Genomic DNA, 18,641 nt, shown 5'->3' on the forward strand with positions numbered 1-18,641 from the left:
GATAGATAGATAGATAGATAGATAGATAGATAGATAGATAGATAGATAGATAGATAGATAGATAGATAGATAGATAGATAGATAGATAGATAGATAGATAGATAGATAGATAGATAGATAGATAGATAGATAGATAGATAGATAGATAGATAGATAGATAGATAGATAGATAGATAGATAGATAGATAGATAGATCTGAGAGTCCAGCTACAGACTCCTCCCCGCCCAGACCTCGGGGAGGTGGCACATCTGCGAGCTTGTCCTCCTCACACTCAGAGCAGCTCCTCTCCTCTCGTCTCCAACATGTCCGGAGTCGCATCCACCCTGGCCCGGAAGCGGGCCCTGGCGGCCGGGTTCGGAACCAATGCCAACGCGGTCCGGTACCAGAACCAGAGCTTCGAGGCGCTGCGCTCGCAGTGCCGCGGGTCCGGCCAGCTGTTCTGTGACCCGCTGTTCCCCGCCGAGCCCGAGTCCCTGGGCTTCAACGAGCTGGGCCGGAGCTCCTACAAGACCCGCGGAGTCAGCTGGAAGAGGCCCACGGTAGGAGCCGGCCCGAACCGGGCCGTACCGGGTCTGCGGGACCTTGTCTGTGTGTGTGAAGCATGATTTATGGTTCCGCGTCTAATCGACGCGTAACTACGCCGTAGGGTACGGCGTAGGGTACGGGGCGACGCACACTGTACGGTGCGTGTCGCCGCGTTCCCTACGCCGTAGCTCTGCGTTGGTGTAACGCGGGACCATAAATCAGTCTGAGGCGCTGGAGTCGGAGGGGCGCGGCGGCTGTGTTTATATGCGTGTGTGTGGAACTTGCGAGGGGGGGTTTGGTGGCACGCCAGTCTGAGTCACACACTGGATCCTGTTCTGCTCCAGATGTTAGATAGAAGTGTATCTGTGTGTGTGTGTGTGTGTGTGTGTGTGTGTGTGTGTGCTGGGGTGAATTAGATTTCATAAAATGTGTTACTTTAAAAACTTGCATAAAGAACTGAGACTTTTGTTCTGGAGACGCACTTAAAAAACTGAACATCTGGCTTAGAAACTACCAACAGATTACCACCATGAACTCAATAAAACCCTGAAAGGATGTGAATGTATGAATATTATTATGAATATTATTGTTAGTAATAATAATAATAATTAAAGCTCTAAGCAGCGATGAACGGGCCCTCACGCGTGCAATTTTCACCAATAAAAAAGGACTCAAAACTAAGTCCGATGACACCACCCATGACTTTTTATGTCAAACCATTAAAAGAATATGGCAGAACATAGGAACTATCAAATATGGACCAATCTGAAGAAGGGGTGGGGCTAATTTGCACCAATTATGTTCAAGGACTCAAAATCGAGTCTGATGACACGAGTCTTTATGTCAAACCATTCAAAAGTTATGGCAGAAAGTAGGAACTATCAAATATGGACCAATCAGATGAAGGGGGGGCGCGCTTTTTGGTGTCTATCGTCGCCACGGTAACGCTTTTGACTGAGAAAAGTAATGCCCATCGTCGCAGGATCGAGACGCACGTTTTGATGTATAACACACCTGGGTGCACGTTACGGTTCGGGCCATATTAACTGCCGAAGAAATGGCATAAATTACGCCAAAATTACACGATTCATTCAAAATGGCCGACTTCTTGTTCGGTTTCGGCCATGGCTCCAAGAGACTTTTCTTTAAGTTGCGACATGATACAGGTGTGTACCGATTTTCGTGCATGTACGTCAAACCGTATTGTGGGGCTTGAGGCAAAAAGTTTTCTAGGGGGCGCTGTTGAGCCATTAGGCCGCGCCCATTAATGCAAACCATTAAATATCACATTTTTTGCCAGGCCTGACTTGTGTGCAAAATTTGGTGACTTTTGGGGCACGTTTAGGGGGGCAAAAAGGCCCTAATTTCGTCAGAAGAAAAACGAGGATAAAAACTACTAATAAAATAGGGCCTTCGTACTGTCAGTGCTCTGGCCCTATTATGTACAGGAACAATGTATTATCATTATTATTATTACTATTATTATTATTATTATTGTTAACCAGAAAAAAATATATTTCTGACCGTTCAGTCAGGGCTGTAGCAATGTGGTTCATCCTTGAACCGGTGTGGGTACCAGATTGTATCGGGCTGCAATATTTTCCCCGGAAGTGTGCATTTTTTCCCCGCGATGGTATTTTAGTCAGAAGCAGCAGATCATAGTGGAGGTAAAAGGGAGAATAAACATATACAAGGAATTATCAGAATTATCAGTGATCTTACTGACATAGGCTAAAAAAATATTAGAGTTAAAATATTTATTAGGGACTATTTTCATTAGATAATTGGAGATTCATCAGTGAGCTGAAACAATAATAGCCTACTATGTACAGTACAGGGTAAACAATCTTTTGCTTGCTGCATAGCAGTAAGCAGTTAAATATTTTGATCTTAATAGACATTTTAAATTATCGATTTGCTTTATTACATTTATTAATCATCAGTTTTCACAAGACGGAACGTCATCAAAAACGTCATCACATACGGTCAAAAGCCAATCACAATACGAAACGTCATCACGTACGGGGAGCCGGTAAAAAAAAGCAGGTGGGAAAAAAAAGCACCGACACCGGCTAGCATGGCGGGAGGTCTCTTAGGGTGAAGGTGCCATAAGGCTTCAATGTCAGCTGAGTGGTGGCAAACTCTGTAAGTTAGCAAACATGAAACTAACGTTACGGCTGGCTCATAGCTGGCAGAGCTAGCGGGGTTAGTGTGGTTAACACAGCAGCTTATCAGGTCCAAACTGGGTCATATCTGAGTCCGAATTCCAGTTCTTAATAGTTTTATTTATTTACGAAGCTACACAAGAAGATTTATTACCGTATATAATTTTTCTTGATTCCACTGCTGGATAACAATGGGACGTGGTTATGTGGGCGTGTCCCTGACTGCTGATGTTTGTTTCTGTTTATTTACTCATGTTTTCTTTTGTCGTCCATCAGGAACTGGTCTCAAACCCGGAGTTCATTTTGGGCGGAGCCAACAGGACTGACATCTGCCAGGGAGCTCTGGGTGAGTCTCCTCGCTGTCCCTGAACGCCTCACCGGATTGGGCTGTGTGCAGATAGGTAGAAGGAGGTCAGGTGTGGAGGTCAGGTGTGGAGGTCAGGTGTGGAGGTCAGGTGTGGAGGTCAGGTGTGGAGGTCAGGTGTGGAGGTCAGGTGTGGAGGTCAGGTGTGGAGGTCAGGTGTGGAGGTCAGGTGTGGAGGTCAGGTGTGGAGGTCAGGTGTGGAGGTCAGGTGTGGAGGTCAGGTGTGGCAGAGCAGCCTCACATGCTGTTCACTGTCACAAACAACTCAGACCCATCCAGGAGTTCACGTCCATCTGGGGAAGATGGATCCTGCCAACATGTAAAACAAACAGATGGAGGCGTTTTGATCTTCTTTCTTCTCATTAAATAGAGGAGGTTCAATCCTCTGTCTATTTATATATTTAGTAATAGAAACGATACCTCCGCTTGTGCATGTGACGAATCTTCAAATATTCCACCTGTGCAGGTGACAATACCTCCAACTCTAATGGAGCCAATGGAACACGCCCACCACATGTCACCCAGCTCCTTCAGCCGAACACAACTACCTGCAGATCTGCCGTCAGACGTTTCCAGCAGATAAACCGTTAAACATGTTGATCTGGTGGTTTAATCAAACTCACCGACGCTGGTTAATACAAACGTGTGGTTGCTTCGCCAAGCGCGGTAGCATGATGATTACGAGTGGGGAAGTGATAGCTAGCCATTGGCTGAGCTGCTTGTCAATCAATCATATTAGAAATAAATGTATTGCTTTATATAAACTCTCCTGCCGTGGTACAAAAACATTTACCCCTGCATGTTAGTTCCCCCATGACTTCAGTGCCCACACCATGGGTGGGGTTGGCGAAAGGGCCTTTCTGTGTGGAGTTTGCATGTTCTCCCCGTGTTCCCTTGGGTAGCTAATGTGAGCTACCCTCACAAAAACATGCAACAGTCCTGGGCTCTACATGCCCCCTCTGGCCAACCGGGGCACAAGATAGGGTGGGGAGGATCTGGCCGGAATAACGTGATCCTTCCACGCGCTACGTCCGGCCGGAGAAACCCCACCCTGTCTGGTGAAAAGATGCGGCCTGCTCACTCCTCAGGTTAAGGAGGAGACCTGAGCTCAGAGCAGGGCCCTCCCGGGGTTGGTAGAGGATGGCAATGCCCAGGACTGTTAGGTAGGAGCAATGGGTGATAAAATGGGGGAAAAAACCGGGATAAAAAATATTTAAAAAAAACAAAAAATATTTACCCCTCAGAGTCTTCATGGATGTGAGACCAAAACGTTTGTTGTACCAGACTGTAAACATGTTTATTCCTGCTCCTAAAGACTCCAGTGATTGTAACAGTGTAAAGATGACCACCCTGACACACAAAGCCCACCTCACTTTCTTCAGTCCAGCTCTGAATTCAGCCTCATCTGTGGCGTCTTAACATTATAAATCAGATTCCAGTGGAAAACTCTGCTGGATTCATGGAATCACAAGACTAAGATGAATGAGGATCAGTGTTTTCTGTTACTGGTGGATATGTACAAAAACAGGACTGCTAAGACGTATCTTGTGCAAACATTCAATCTTTTCTTGATTCTGACTAAATAAGTCCTGCAGTGATGTGGATTTGTGGACCGTCTGTGGGCTGGGACCGTTCCAGCCATTCCTGAGATATGATTCTGTGGTAAACTTAAAGCTCCAAAAGGGCCGGGGTTTCCTCAAGTTTTGGCCACACCCCTTTATTTCTTGGTAGATCTTTGTGATCCTGATGGAGTGCTGGATCTAGTTGTGGCAGTTGTCATAGATACTATGTGATCAATCACCTGCAAGTGTTCTTGATCGAGCTGCTCATTTTCATGTCTTTTTGTTTCTTTACTGTCAGATTTATTCGCAGCTTGTAGTTTCTGATGAACTCAAGTTTTACATTAGGAAGCTCTAGAACAGGCTTCGTTAGGAAGGTCCCAGAGGATCTCAGGTGGTCTCAGGTGGTCTCAGATGGTCTTGTAAGTACCAGACCACGTTCCTGAGTGGGTTGCTGTGGTTCAGGAGGACCGGCTCCTCGGTAACAGAATAGATGTTTCTATCAAACTAAGACTGTTGAATCTGCCAGATCCCATCTTATCTGTGCCCCAGCATCTTCTGCAGGACGTCTTCTACAGTTTCAGTTCCAGTTTCATAGATGTTTTTGGGCAGCATGGTGGATTAGTGGTTGGCACTGTTGCCTCACAGCAAGAAGGTTCCTGGTTCCACTCCCGGGCCCGGAGGCCGTCTTTCTGTGTGGAGTTTGAATGTCCTCCCTGTGATAGACTGACGACCTGTCCACGTGGACATTCCCCTGTCGCTTTTAATGAGCTGGGACAGGCTCCAGCAGACCCTGTGCCCCTGTACACTGTACAGGGAACCACTGTACAGGGAACCACTGTACAGGGAACGACTGTACAGGGAACGACTGTACAGGGAACCACTGTACAGGGAACCACTGTACAGGGAACCACTGTACAGGGAACCACTGTACAGGGAAACACTGTACAGGGAACCACTGTACAGGGAACCACTGTACAGTGTACAGGATTAAAACGGGTGTAGAAGATGGATGGATGGTGTTTTGACGCTTCAGCCGTAACTTAGAACAGGAAGTGGTTGCTGAATGCTGTAAACAAGTCAGTGTAAAAGCCTCCACTGAAGTCTGGTGACGGGGCACACACCGTCTCCGCCCTGCCGGATTTCTGTGGCGTGCTGGGTGGAGCCTCCATCAGCGCAGCGGTTCTCATAAACTGTTTTTTGTTTGTCTCTGTTGCAAATTTTAACGTTAATGTGAAGCAGCTGAAGCTGGATCAGCGGTAATCGGAGTCCGCTGCCGTGCCGAGCTCTGATTGGGCGACAGGAAGAAGCAGGGCAGGAAGAAGCCTGCCCGCTATTGTTAGAGCACGATGGGCATTAAGTTAAGCATCTGAGAGAGAAAGAGAGAGAGAGCGGTATGAGCTGTCAGCCAATCAGGACACACCCACACATGCACACGCTCACACACACGCACACGGCTTCCTAACCTTGTGAGGACAATCCTCCAGGACTCATGAAGCTAGAACACACAACGCCCCTGCATTCCAGAGGCTGCCAGCAGTCCACACACACACAAACACACACGCACACGCACACACACGCTCGCACGCTCGGCCCTGCGGCGCATGAGTCATCACACCACAGTTGCATAACCCAACAGAGAAGAGCTGTTCAGAAGCAGAAACTTGTGAATCCAACTGCAACAAGTCCAGTTCAGGAATGTGCGGCGGAGCCACGCCTCCTGTAGACGAACGGTTGTGGTTGGACTTTCCAGCCTTTAGTTGAGCACCCCTTCACGAGGAACAAAGCTTCTCAACTTCTAGAGCTTCCTCAATCCTCCCGGTCACATACACGCTGTGGTGTTCTGGGGTCATGTGACCTGGTCAGACTCTTAATCAGAAACAAGAACGTGCTGCATTGATTCCTTGTTCCGGCCGCGACGGCGGCGCTTGAAACGTGGCTGCTGTTCTGTGTGTCCTTGTTCCTGTTCCCCAATCCAAATGGTTGCTATGGTAACCTACAGGCATCGAAACGATGTAAACAAACCAAAGTGTAGAGCAGTGAACATGGACTGTATAAAAAGAACTGGACAATCCTTGAGCAACATCAGCAGCAGGTTTTTGAAGGGCACGTTTAAACCCTCTTGGAAGAGCTCCACCCGACCATGGCTAATCCAAAAATGGTCAAAAGGGCGTTAACGGCAACGTCTGGTAGTCGTTGGAACAGGTCCACCTCGCCTCAAATGCCCTAAGCTACCTATTTGAGCTTAGTCTAACTGTATTAGGAGAGCGCTGAGACCTGTTCTGGTTGGTCTGGCAGGTTCTGGGTTCATGGTTGGTGCACTGGATCCAGCAGAGCTTCGTCAGAGCTCTGGCTGTCCTTGTTTGAGATGTCGTCCCGGTAGCGACGTCGGAAATGAGGTTTGAACAGATTTGTTCAGACTGAATGACGGTAACGTTGGTTAACATCATCGGTTTCAGATTAGTCGGGTTTAACTGGTTTAAAACGTTCTGTGGACCCAGCGTAGAACCAGCCAGAATCTGCAGGCATCTTCCCGTTCTTTGAGCACTGTCCCCTATGCTGAACTGCAGGCTCTCTGGGACGGGACGAACAGGAAGTCCTCAGACTGGAGACAGAAGACGAGGCATTCAGGAGCAGGGAGATAATACCACTCTGTGATGGGGACTTTTACAAGCAACCGTGAAGTAGCACAAACCGTCATGTGACCTCTTTCATGGCCCACAGACTGAGGGTCTCCCGCCTGTAAAGGCGTTGTCATGGCGATAAATCTTGTGATCTTATTGTCCATCCCTTCATCGGCCTCAGCTGCTGGGGACGGAGAGTAGACGTGACTCGTCAACTCTTCATCCGGTGGGTTCATGTGACTTGATTTCAGGTCGTTGTTCTGAGGCTGCAGACCGCAGAAGAAGAAGTCCACAACCCTGTGATATCACATACGTGGTTTCTGGAGAGCTTTTAGTATCAGACCTCACCGGAAATATTCCCGAACATCAGAAGACTGTTACCATGGTTTCTGATAAAATGGAGAATGACGTTTATGAGATGATAAGGACTCGCGCTCAGAAACCTCATCAGGAACTTTGTTTGGTCCGAATCTGGATTTGAGACATGTCTGACTCACGGCTGGACTCAAAAACCAGTTCTTTGTCTTCATGAACTTCCGTTCAAATGTCCAACTGCAGAAATAAACTCATTTACAGGCTAGTAAAAAGGCAGTTTTGGTCTCCATGGTTACTGTGGCAGGGTGGAGGAGCAGCCACTCAGTTGATTGGGCACACCTGTGCCCAATCAGCCTCTCCACCCTGCCTGCCTTCATAAAGAGCAGCTGCACACCAGCAAGGGTCTGCTGGGAGGAAGCTGCTGAAGCTGAAGGCACGTATGTCTTGGGTGAAAGAAGAGAATAAAGAGTTCCTGCAAGAAACCCTGTGTCCTCTGTCCTGTCGGTCGACCCCCGTAGCACTAGCCTTGCTACAGTTACATTTCACATCCATGATGACTGTACGGGACAATTATTATGTATTATATAAAATAATTAATATATAAACTGTCTACGAGCTGGGGCCGTCCTGCTGGGTGAACTGGACAGGGAGGGACAAGTGTCACACGTTTATGGAAATTTCTACAACTGAGAACCTTCAGAAGAACATTTGTAGCATGGATATGTAAAAAGTAGGCGTGTGGACATTTGATTGACAGTTGACATGTCCAGCTGTCCTCACTTTAGCTAGTTGGTGCTATATGGACGAGTGAGCTGTAAATAAAGACGTACCAGAACATCACTCTGTTTTAAAGAGAACATGCTTTACTAACAGACCCCCGTCACTGGTCCTGAGTTGGTCCTGAAGGACCAGGAGCCACGGAGGCCTCATTTGACGCAGGAGCTTGTGTTACAAATGTTCCACTAGTGTGAGTCCCTTACGGATTGTTTGCTCTGTGTGGGATCCTCTGACATACTTTTTTCTCCAGTGAACGTCTCTTACTGTTTGTTTCCTGTTGTCCAGGTGACTGCTGGCTGTTGGCGGCCATTGCCTCCTTGACGCTGAACGAGTATGTGATGGCCAGAGTGGTTCCCTCTGACCAGAGCTTCGGAGACGACTATGCAGGCATCTTCCACTTCCAGGTAACAGCTGCTTTATCATCCAAACGTTTCCCTGTCAGCTGCGTTTGTCCGGACTGAGGACATGTGAGCAGCTGTTTCCATGTTTACCTTCAATCCAGAGCTCAACAGTAAGACTAGTCATGAATATGTTAGAATAAGAAGGAGGTCTTCACCAAAACCCTGAGGAACTCCTCAACTCCACCAAACAAGAAAGAAGTCTGTTGTTAAATACTTAACAGGAAGTGATGCTTTATGTTGGAGACGCGTGATCCACAATCCTTCAGAGACTGTGCTGAAACCCGGTCTTGTGTTTTCTGTCCGTCTGTCTGCAGTTCTGGCAGTATGGTGAGTGGGTGGACGTGGTCATCGATGACCGGCTGCCCGTGAAAGATGGAGAGCTGATGTTCGTCCACTCGGCGGAAGGAAGGGAGTTCTGGAGCGCCCTGCTGGAGAAGGCCTACGCCAAGTAAGACTTTGTCTTTGTGAGACCACCAATCACAGCAGGGGAAGGGGGGGGGGGGCAGTAAGGGCCTGCTCTCATCTGGGAACGGCTGGAAGCTCCTGCTTTCATTATTATTGGTCCACATCGGCTTAGCACATATCACATCAGGCCCAGGAACTGAATAAAATAACTGGGCTCTGATGTCATCCACATGTTTCTGAAAAGTGCTTTTGAAGCATCTTTTGTTCATTTTAGAAGGAACCAACTCCACCCAGTTTACCCGAGTTAACCAGCAGGCATAAAAGAACACAACAACTTTAGTCCACTAGCCACTAGTTAGCCATTTTAGCTTGGTTGGTTGCACTTAACCTAACCCATGATGCAACCTACAGTTACTTTCAATTTATTCTGATTGAATCTTCCCAGTAATCCTTGTTCCAGATGTTCTGCTTGAACATTTAAATGAGTGCTGCCAGCCTGGGCCAGGGACTGTAGGTCTGTTGGTAGATCTGCTGGTAGGTCTGTTGGTAGGTCTGTTGGTAGGTCTGCTGGTAGGTCTGCTGGTAGGTCTGTTGGTAGGTCTGTTGGTAGGTCTGCTGGTAGGTCTGTTGGTAGGTCTGTTGGTAGGTCTGTTGGTAGGTCTGCTGGTAGGTCTGTTGGTAGGTCTGTTGGTAGGTCTGCTGGTAGGTCTGCTGGTAGGTCTGTTGGTAGGTCTGTTGGTAGGTCTGCTGGTAGGTCTGCTAGTAGGTCTGCTGGTAGGTCTGCTGGTAGGTCTGCTGGTAGGTCTGCTAGTAGGTCTGCTGGTAGGTCTGCTGGTAGGTCTGCTGGTAGGTCTGCTGGTAGGTCTGCTAGTAGGTCTGCTAATAGGTCTGCTAGTCCTCGTCTCAGCTCTGGCAGCACTCGTTTGAGATGTTGTTGGGTTGTTCTGGAAGGTTCTGGTAGGTCGGTCAGGAAGACTGTGTTGTTTTGGAAGACACTGGGTTGATCTACAAGAGGACGACCTCTGGACTGTCTCTGGATCATCACCTTTTACTTCTGGCACAGCTGGATCCTGTGGTCCAGAGACCTTCACCTCGGATCATTTCCGGTTGACTAAATGCACAACTACCAACAAGCCTGAAGCCAGTGTTGCCAGAGTTGAAGACTGGTGCAGCTCCACTGGGTCCAACCACCTTCCAGGTCTGTTTATTTTGCCCGTTTTTTTGATTAACTCGGGTGGTCGGTTCTTCCCTAACCGGGTTGGTCGGTTTATTCCATAATCGGGTTGGTCGGTTTATTCCCTAACCGGGTTGGTCGGTTTATTCCCTAACCGGGTTGGTCGGTTTATTCCCTAACCGGGTTGCTCGGTTTATTCCCTAACCGTGTTGGTTGGTTCTTCCCTAACCGGGTTGCTCGGTTTATTCCCTAACCGTGTTGGTTGTTTTCTTCCCTAACCGTGTTGCTCGGTTTATTCCCTAACCGGGGTGGTCGGTTCTTCCGTAAATGCGTTGGTCAGTTCTTCCAGCATGGTATAAACCAGATCTCTCAGGCTTCAAAAGCACTTTTCAGAAACCTAAATGACATCACAGATGGTCTCCAGTTCTTTTCACGTGGTCTGGTTTTTACCTGAAACAATGTGAGTTGAATGGAGGTCTACTATCTTCTAAACTTGACTGTGTGATGGATCTGCTTGTGGTTTCCTGAATGAGTGTTCAGGTGTGATGAGGCAGTTCCACCCTTCTGGAGGTTCTGGTTTAATGGTGGATTTGAGTCCACTACATCCTCTTAGACTCTGACAGACCTGACATCAGCTCGTCTCTGGTGTTCTCTATTCAGAGTGAACGGCTGCTACGAGGCTCTGTCTGGAGGTAGCACCACCGAGGGCTTCGAGGACTTCACTGGAGGCATCGCAGAGAGCTACGACCTCAGTAAACCGCCCTCCAACCTCTTCCAGATCGTCAAGAAGGCGCTGGAGGCAGGAGCGCTGCTGGGATGCTCCATCGATGTGAGTTTACCATGTTCATGTGCTCTGAAGTCGTCACTTCCTTCCGTAACATGTTATATCATTGATGTCACCAGGCGTGTTTGTGGTCCAGCTAGTTTCCAGGTCTCACCTAGTTTTATGGACAGGTTCATCTGAGCATCATCTACTTCGAAATCCTGTCTTATAATAAGAGATAATACATGCGTGTTCTGAGAGAAAAGTAATAGTCCCCAGTCCAGGTCCCTGTAGAACACCAGGACCAAGAAGATGCTAATTCACACAAACACGTTGGATTCTAACAGGACCAGTATGGCAACCGATCTGATGTCTTACAGAACCACTATGGACACCAATCTGAGGTGTAATTGGACCAGTAAAGAGACGAGTCTGGGGTTTAACAGCACCAGTATAGTGACAAGTCTACCACGACCAGTATAAAGGCCAGTCTGATGTATACCGGGACCATTATAGACACTAGTCTGTGGTCTAATGGGACCAGTATAGAGACCAGTCTCAGGTCTAATAGGACCAGTATAGAGACCATTCTCAGGTCTAATGGGACCAGTATAGAGACAGGTCTCAGGTCTAATGGGACCAGTATAAAACCGGTCTCAGGTCAAATGGGATCAGTATAGAGACTGGTCTCAGGTCTAGCAGGACCAGTATAAACACTAGTCTGGGGTCTAACAGGACCAGTATGGACCAGTATTGGGACCAGTACTCTGAGGAGGTTGTGTTTCTGGACTATGATGTGGTCTGAAACTTAACTTAACTGGTTACTTCGGTTTGTTTTCCTGGACTGATGGTGGGATCTATGTTTTCAGATCACGAGCGCTTCAGACTCTGAGGCTGTCACTCGTCAGAAGCTGGTGAAAGGCCACGCCTACTCACTGACCGGCGCCGTGGAGGTAAGGTTTGGGTCCTGAAGATGAGACACATTAGTAGGGCGGAACAAGACGCTGTGCTCTGCTTGCAGGTGAGCTACCGCGGCCGTCAGGAGAAGCTGGTGCGGGTCAGGAACCCCTGGGGTCAGGTCGAGTGGACCGGAGCCTGGAGCGACGGGTACCTGAATGCAACACAACGGCCGGGATTCTGCAGCCACGCTTTTTCTCCAACATTTCCCGTTTTCTTTTTCTCGCAGGTCGTCTGAGTGGAACCAAGTGGAGGGGGAGTGTCCTCACGCCAAGGCCGAGGACGGAGAGTTCTGGTAGGACCAGCTCTGTCCCAGGTAGCCACACCTCTGCACCAACGCAAGCTGAGCTGGTTTCTGTCCTGTCTCTGCAGGATGTCCTTTAACGAGTTCCTGCGTCACTACTCCCGCATCGAGTTGTGCACACTGACCCCAGACACCATCGATGATGACACCGTCAAACACTGGAGCGTTTGCAAGTTCGACGGCACCTGGAGGAGGGGCTCCACGGCTGGAGGCTGCAGGAACCACCCATGTGAGTAGGACTGGAGGGGGTGGAACTGCACCAGAAATGTTGCTGTAGAAACGCCAGACTGTCCTGGTGTCATGCGTGTGATAACCGAGGCTGTGAGAGCAGAACATTCCCGGTGAACTTCCTGAAATGTTTTATGGCAGATTCACCTGGGAATCGGAAAATATTAGTTCAGCTGGAATGAATCGAAGTTTTAAGGTAATTAATTGAGATTTGTATGAATTATATAATCTACAAACACCAAGCAGCCTTCTTAACTATAAAGGAGGTGGTGTTGACCAGGTACGGTTGATAACTGGGACTAGTACTAACTAGTACCAGCCAGTACCAACTAGTGCCAACCAGTGCTAACTAGTACCAACTAGGGCTGGGCTATATGGACCAAAAGTCATATCTCTCTAGCTGAATGGCGATACTCGATATATATCGATATTTTTTCTGTGCCTTAATTGGGGTTTCCCCCAAAGCATTATAGCATAGCATCTCTGTTAGCTTCATTTTTTTTCTGAGGCAAACCCTTAAAAAAACAGTCAGTTTTAATACAAAGCCTCGTGCCAAATGTCACACAGGTACCTTTATTAACAGAGGTCTGCACAATATCAACATGTATAAAACAAATGAAATAAAAATAAACTGCCTGCATATATAGAATAAAAATGCTTCTTGAATAAAATAAAACAAATATCCCTTTCCTGCATAACAATTAAATTAAAATACACTGTGTAATTAATACAATGTAGACAGTAACAGGCAAACTTTTCCACTGAGGCTGACAGTTGTGCAAATAACAAAACATTTGTGCAAATCTCAAATAAAACATTCAAGTCAATTTGTCATAAAATAAGCTATATCAAAATCATAAAAAAAAATTTAAAAAAATTTAAATCGATATAAACGATATTGTCTCGTACCATATCGCGTTTGAAAATATATCGATATATATTAAAATCTCGATATATCGCCCAGCCCTAGTACCAACCAGTACTAACTAGTACCAACCAGTAGTAACGTGTACCAACTAGCTCCTGTATGAACCCTTCAGCATTAGTTAGTGAACCTTTAACAGCACAGATCCAACATGTTCTTGTTGGAACATCAGACTTCAGTGACTTGATGAGGTGGGTCTTCAGCGGCTCTCTGGGACCAGGAGTCCAGGAACTCTCTGCATGTGACCAGGATACAACTTTCAAAGAGTTCACGTTAAATCTGACTAAACTGCTAAAAAGCTACTTCTGAGTTCATCGCTATTAACCAACCTGGAGTTTGTTTTAAGTTCCATGGAAATATTCTATCTGGAGCTTCAGTGATGACACCTTTAGGTGCAGTGGGCGTCCCCGCCCCCCAAACTGGACCTGTAGTTGGACTCTGATCTTCCTGATGTAACAGGCAACCGCTGTTTCTCCGCAGACACGTTCTGGACGAACCCACAGTTCGTCGTCAAGCTGGACGAGGAGGACGACGACCCCGATGACGGGGAGGTGGGCTGCAGCTTCGTGGTCGGTCTGATCCAGAAGAACCGCAGGATGCTGCGTAAAAAGGGGGAGGACATGCACACCGTCGGCTTCGCCATCTACGAGGTAGGAGACGTTCAGTCTGAGTTTCAGAGCGGTTCACACACGAATCCATCATCAAACGCTTTCTTCTGTTTCATTGCAGGTTCCAGAGCAGGTGAGACCTGAGACTCAGAGACCTTCAACATTGGTCTGTTTAGAGAGTTAGAGAACCGCTGAATGGCCCCTAAACTCCAACACAAACCTGTCCTGGACCACAGCTGCTGAACCACCTTCAAATCGCGCTTGTCATCCATCTCTGACTCCGCCTTCACACCAGAGTCACATGGTCTGACTCATCCCAGTACACTGGATATTTACAGGACACACCCCGAGATGTCCACATGATCCACACGATGCTGAAGAATAGTTTTGAAGCCTCTCTTTAGCCTGAGCAGCGCTGTCATGTCAGTGGGCGGGGCTTACAGGTCTGGAAGCTGTCTGGAACACGCCCACCTCGCCACTGCTCAACTCCTGCTCACAGCGGCGTTACCTGATAAACTGCAGGTCCGGCACACTTCTCCCAGTACAAAACAGTCCTCCGTCACTCCCGGTTCCTTCAGCTGAGGAGTTGCAGAACTGTTTCACGTGTTGCTTGGTGGTGAAGTCAGGAATAACGATGTGTCCAACCAACTCAGTTAGACACTTGGACCCTTCCAGACCAACTTAGACCAACCTAAAACCTTCCAGACCAACCCAGAACCCGTGTTCTGTTAGTGAATTAACAACTCAATCAGAACTAGAATACTTTATTTCATCCTCTCGTAGGGCTGTTCGATTAATCGATTTTAAATCGTAATCGCGATTATGTAATTAGAACGATGTTAAAACGTGAAAATCGTAAAATTGATTTTTCACTTTTTTTTTTTTTTTTACCTTGTGTGCACACATATTAATGATTGATACCGTATTAATGATTGATGGAAATACCTCTCAATACCTGCGACAAGTGCCCCATCGGAGAGGCTCTTTAGTGTAGGAGGGGGCGTTGGAACATGCCACCGGGCATCCCTCAAGCCAGATGTGGTAGACCGGCTCGTGTTCCTTGCAAAAAACTTGCAAATGTGAATAGCAAATGTAATGACTGACATTACACACCTCTACCTCCTTCATGGGTTGCATTATTATTTAGCATGCAAAGACCCAGTTTAGTTTAATTAGAAAATGTCTTGTTTTATTTAATTGGAAATATAACTTACTGTATGTTTGCAACAACTTATTTTACAGAGTTTTGCACTTTATTCATTCATTTTTGGTTTAATAAGAGCAAAGTTTGCACTTAAAGCCCAATGGGGCAAATGTTCAATAAAAAAACAGCATATTTGAAATCATTTCTTTGCCTTTTGTCAATTCACAAAATAATCGTAATCGTAATCGAAAATCGGATTTTGAGAGAAAAAAATCGAGATTTTATTTTTGGGCAAAATCAAACAGCCCTATCCTCTCGGGAGGTTGTTGTATTGCAGTGCTCTTAATTAAAAATACAAATTAAAACGGTATTAAAAGATATATGAATATATTTATTCTGACTAATTCTAAAAGTAACACATAAGAAGCCACAGCGCTCCACCGTCACGTTTCCACCTGTCTGGGTCAGACCTGTCCTGATTGGCTGTCTCCCTGCAGTTCCACGGACAGAGGGAGGTGCACCTGGACAAGAACTTCTTCCTGACCCACGCTCAGACTGCCCGCTCAGAAACCTTCGTCAACCTGCGTGAGGTCAGCACCCGCTTCAAGATGCCGCCGGGCGAGTACCTGATCGTCCCGTCCACCTTCGAGCCCCACCTGAACGGAGACTTCTGCATCCGGGTTTTCTCTGAGAAGCAGTCGGAGACGCTGTAAGAGCTGAAATGTGCTGCTTTGTCTGGTGTGTGTGTGTGTGGGCGGGAGAATGAGTCGTCCTCTGTCCTCAGTCCTGGGGGGGTTGAGGAGGTCTGAAATGGTCCAGATTCTTCAGCCCAGATCATGACCTTGAACCCCCCTCGGAGTGCTGGAAGAGAGCATTCAGAACTCTGGTTTCTGTTATTGGGGTTGTTTCTTCTAAAGGACTGATGGGACACTTTCTAACGTGTTTTCTAATGTCTGACAGGCCATGTGACGACCCGGTCAGCGCTGAGCTCGAAGAGGTGAGTAAAGCTCCAACCACACGTGCCTACTATAGAGCTGTGAGTGAACGCTGTGGGTGAACGCTGTGGGTGAACGCTGTGGGTGAACGCTGTGGGTGAACGCTGTGGGTGAACGCTGTGGGTGAACGCTGTGGGTGAACGCTGTGGGTGAACGCTGTGGGTGAACGCTGTGGGTGAACGCTGTGAGTGAACGCTGTGGGTGAACGCTGTGGGTGAACGCTGGCGCAACCTGGTGCCGCTGCTCACCGCTCACCTGGCGTCTTTTTTCCGTCTTTTTTCCGGCTGTTGACGTTTCCAAGTCTGTATCCACAATGTGGGCCGGTAGGACATACATCCTGCTTGTCTGTGCCTGGCTCTTTCTACTGCCTGTTCACCTGCCAGTGACGGGTCTGCTGCAATACCCGGCCGCTGACCTGCTCCGGCTGCGGTTTCACCTGCCTGGACCTGCGCCGGAGGCTCTCCACCTTCACCCGGTATTACGTACTCTGTTTACTAGGGATCACAGAATGCGTAAATGAAAGGCAGGTTTTGCGAGTAAAAATATGTTTTTATTTGACCACTGGTTCTTTTGTTCAAGTCAAAATGCAGTTGATTGTTTACAACAGTATGGAAAGCAGTTTACAAATTATGCCCCAAAAACTAAAGTTTATATAAAGAAAATAACTCCAACGTAAACCAAAGAAATAAGCATAAAGAACTGGACCCTAACCTTAAAATAATAAATCCACTAACTAAACCTAACCGTTAACCAAAACAAAATTACAATAATATTAACTATACTAAACTAACTACTCTAAACCAATCCTCACAAATTAGGCTTGTACATAACTCAGGCGTTGGAGCCATCTAATGTTTACTTTACTGCCTCCATTACTTTCACAAGTTAATCAACCAACAAGATTTAGCAGGAACCAACAAGATTTAGCAGGGCCACAAACTGCTTGGGCAGATCAGCTGAGGGAAACCAAACATTTGGCCCCAAAGCCCTCACAACAGGCAGACAGAATGGACAGCACGTCTTCACACATGGGTGGTGTGAGACGACTGACAAATCGCACTGCTCCAGCAGCAGTTTTGTAGGGGAGAAGTTTCCTCTGGTTGGCTCCCGGTAGAGGTGGGCGTCGCTCTCCATCAGCACACCTGCAGCAGCTCCAGCTCCTCCCACACCAGTGGACCTGAGCTGACAGGTGAATTAGTAAAGGCCACCTCCAACAGGAAACACACTCGCCCAACCAAACCTCTGCACCCCAGTACCAGATACTCACAAGTAATAAATAAACAAAAATAGTAAATAAAAATAGCAAATTTACAGGGATGTAACACCCGGACATCGCCTTTCAGCCCCGCCGGAGATATATCCACCGAGGGCCCCGAGGGCCCCGCCGGCATTTCCACCATAACAGCTCTACAGCAATAAAGTCCATCTGGTCCAGCTTTCGTCGCCCTCCACGCTCCACCAGCCGAGCTGTCAATCACAGTGTGTTAGCCCGCCTAGCTCGGTCGGCTAACACCACCACCAGCTGCGACAACACTTCACTCAACTTTGCTCTACTCAACATCCGTTCACTGACAAGCAAAGGACATCTCATCCAGGACCTCATCACAGACCGTAAGCTTGACTTTCTTTGTTTAACCGAGACATGGCAACAGCCCAACGACTTCTCCCAGCTGAATGAATCCACTCCGCGTGGGTTTGTTTACATCTGTCAACCCCGTGGCTCCGGCCGGGGAGGAGGTCTCGCGGTAATTCACCGCGAGAACTGGAAAGTCTCGCCGGTGTCTGTGCCTGTGTCCAGCTCGTTTGAGTCCACTGTGTGCGAGCTGTCTGGTCCCACTCCAACCATTATCGCCACAGTCTACCGCCCCCCCAAACCCAATAATCAATTTTTAAATGACTTTGCTGCCTTTCTCACCCATTTATCATCCCTCTCACCAAACATCATAATACTGATTTCAATATCCACATGGACAATATTAATCTGCCTCTCCCCAAAGACTTCACCTCCTGTTTAGAGAGTTTTGGATGTCAGCAACACACTACTTTTCCCACGCATTCGAAAGGACACATTATTGATTTAATCTGCTGCTCTGGTGTCACTGCCTCCGATCTTACAGCTGATGAACTTCCCATAACCGACCACTTTCTCCTTTCATTTACAGGGAAACTCACTCTTTCCACCACTAAAAAACCACGCCTCATTTCATTCCGGAATTTAAAAAATATTAACCCTGCCACTCTCACTTCATGTATCCACTCATCCTGCCTCCCTGACATCCACAGTCTATCCACCCCTGATGATCTGGTCTCTCATTACAACTCTGGACTCCATAATATTCTTAACTCCCTTGCTCCGTTAAAAACCAGATCCGTTTCTTTTTCTGTCTCCGTCCCTTGGTTCACCCCC

The 18,641-nt window shown here is 47.4% G+C and overlaps 1 protein-coding gene across 1 annotated transcript in view; it reads left to right on the plus strand.

Moving 5' to 3' along the window:
* Positions 1–238: 238 nt before the first annotated feature.
* LOC133445763 (calpain-2 catalytic subunit-like) overlaps positions 239–18,641 on the plus strand; it is a 29,509-nt gene continuing 11,106 nt past the window's right edge. Inside the window, exons 1-13 of the mRNA XM_061723179.1 lie at positions 239–540; positions 2,968–3,037; positions 8,616–8,734; positions 9,046–9,179; positions 10,971–11,139; positions 11,943–12,026; positions 12,095–12,180; positions 12,260–12,325; positions 12,403–12,563; positions 13,968–14,137; positions 14,217–14,228; positions 15,737–15,948; positions 16,200–16,236. Of these exons, the coding sequence (XP_061579163.1) occupies positions 304–540; positions 2,968–3,037; positions 8,616–8,734; positions 9,046–9,179; positions 10,971–11,139; positions 11,943–12,026; positions 12,095–12,180; positions 12,260–12,325; positions 12,403–12,563; positions 13,968–14,137; positions 14,217–14,228; positions 15,737–15,948; positions 16,200–16,236 (1,557 nt within the window). The 5' untranslated portion in view covers positions 239–303. The remainder of the gene's footprint in view (positions 541–2,967; positions 3,038–8,615; positions 8,735–9,045; positions 9,180–10,970; positions 11,140–11,942; positions 12,027–12,094; positions 12,181–12,259; positions 12,326–12,402; positions 12,564–13,967; positions 14,138–14,216; positions 14,229–15,736; positions 15,949–16,199; positions 16,237–18,641) is intronic.

The sequence above is a fragment of the Cololabis saira genome, chromosome 1, assembly GCF_033807715.1.
Source record: "Cololabis saira isolate AMF1-May2022 chromosome 1, fColSai1.1, whole genome shotgun sequence".
NCBI classification, from domain to species: Eukaryota; Metazoa; Chordata; class Actinopteri; order Beloniformes; family Belonidae; genus Cololabis; species Cololabis saira.